Source organism: Myotis davidii, unplaced genomic scaffold (assembly GCF_000327345.1).
Source record: "Myotis davidii unplaced genomic scaffold, ASM32734v1 scaffold1914, whole genome shotgun sequence".
Classification (NCBI taxonomy): Eukaryota; Metazoa; Chordata; class Mammalia; order Chiroptera; family Vespertilionidae; genus Myotis; species Myotis davidii.
In genome coordinates, this window is record NW_006285311.1 from 74,177 (window position 1) to 74,415 (window position 239).

General features: G+C 67.8%; 1 protein-coding gene across 1 annotated transcript in view; it reads right to left on the reverse strand.

Moving 5' to 3' along the window:
- Positions 1-105: 105 nt before the first annotated feature.
- The window catches only part of LOC102754209 (A disintegrin and metalloproteinase with thrombospondin motifs 7), a 16,949-nt gene continuing 16,815 nt past the window's right edge, over positions 106-239 (reverse strand). The window contains exon 10 of the mRNA XM_015558974.1: positions 106-168. Within this exon, the coding sequence (XP_015414460.1) occupies positions 106-168 (63 nt within the window). The remainder of the gene's footprint in view (positions 169-239) is intronic.

Here is a 239-nt window from a genome sequence, read left to right on the forward strand (position 1 = left end):
GAATTCACAGTATCTGCTGTCCACTGTCCCGTGTAGCCGTTCGGTGCAGTGCACGGTCTGCTTCTGTATGCCTGGGGTGCAGGGGTGAGGGGTGAGGCACGGGGCTCAGTGGCGACGCCCCCGGGCCCGCAGGATCTGGAGCAAGGGTGCCACCGATCGGCCCACCACCTGGGGGGACACGGGGGCATCAGCACAGGTGTGGTCCGTTACCCCTCCTCTCCCACCCCAGGCACGCGGGG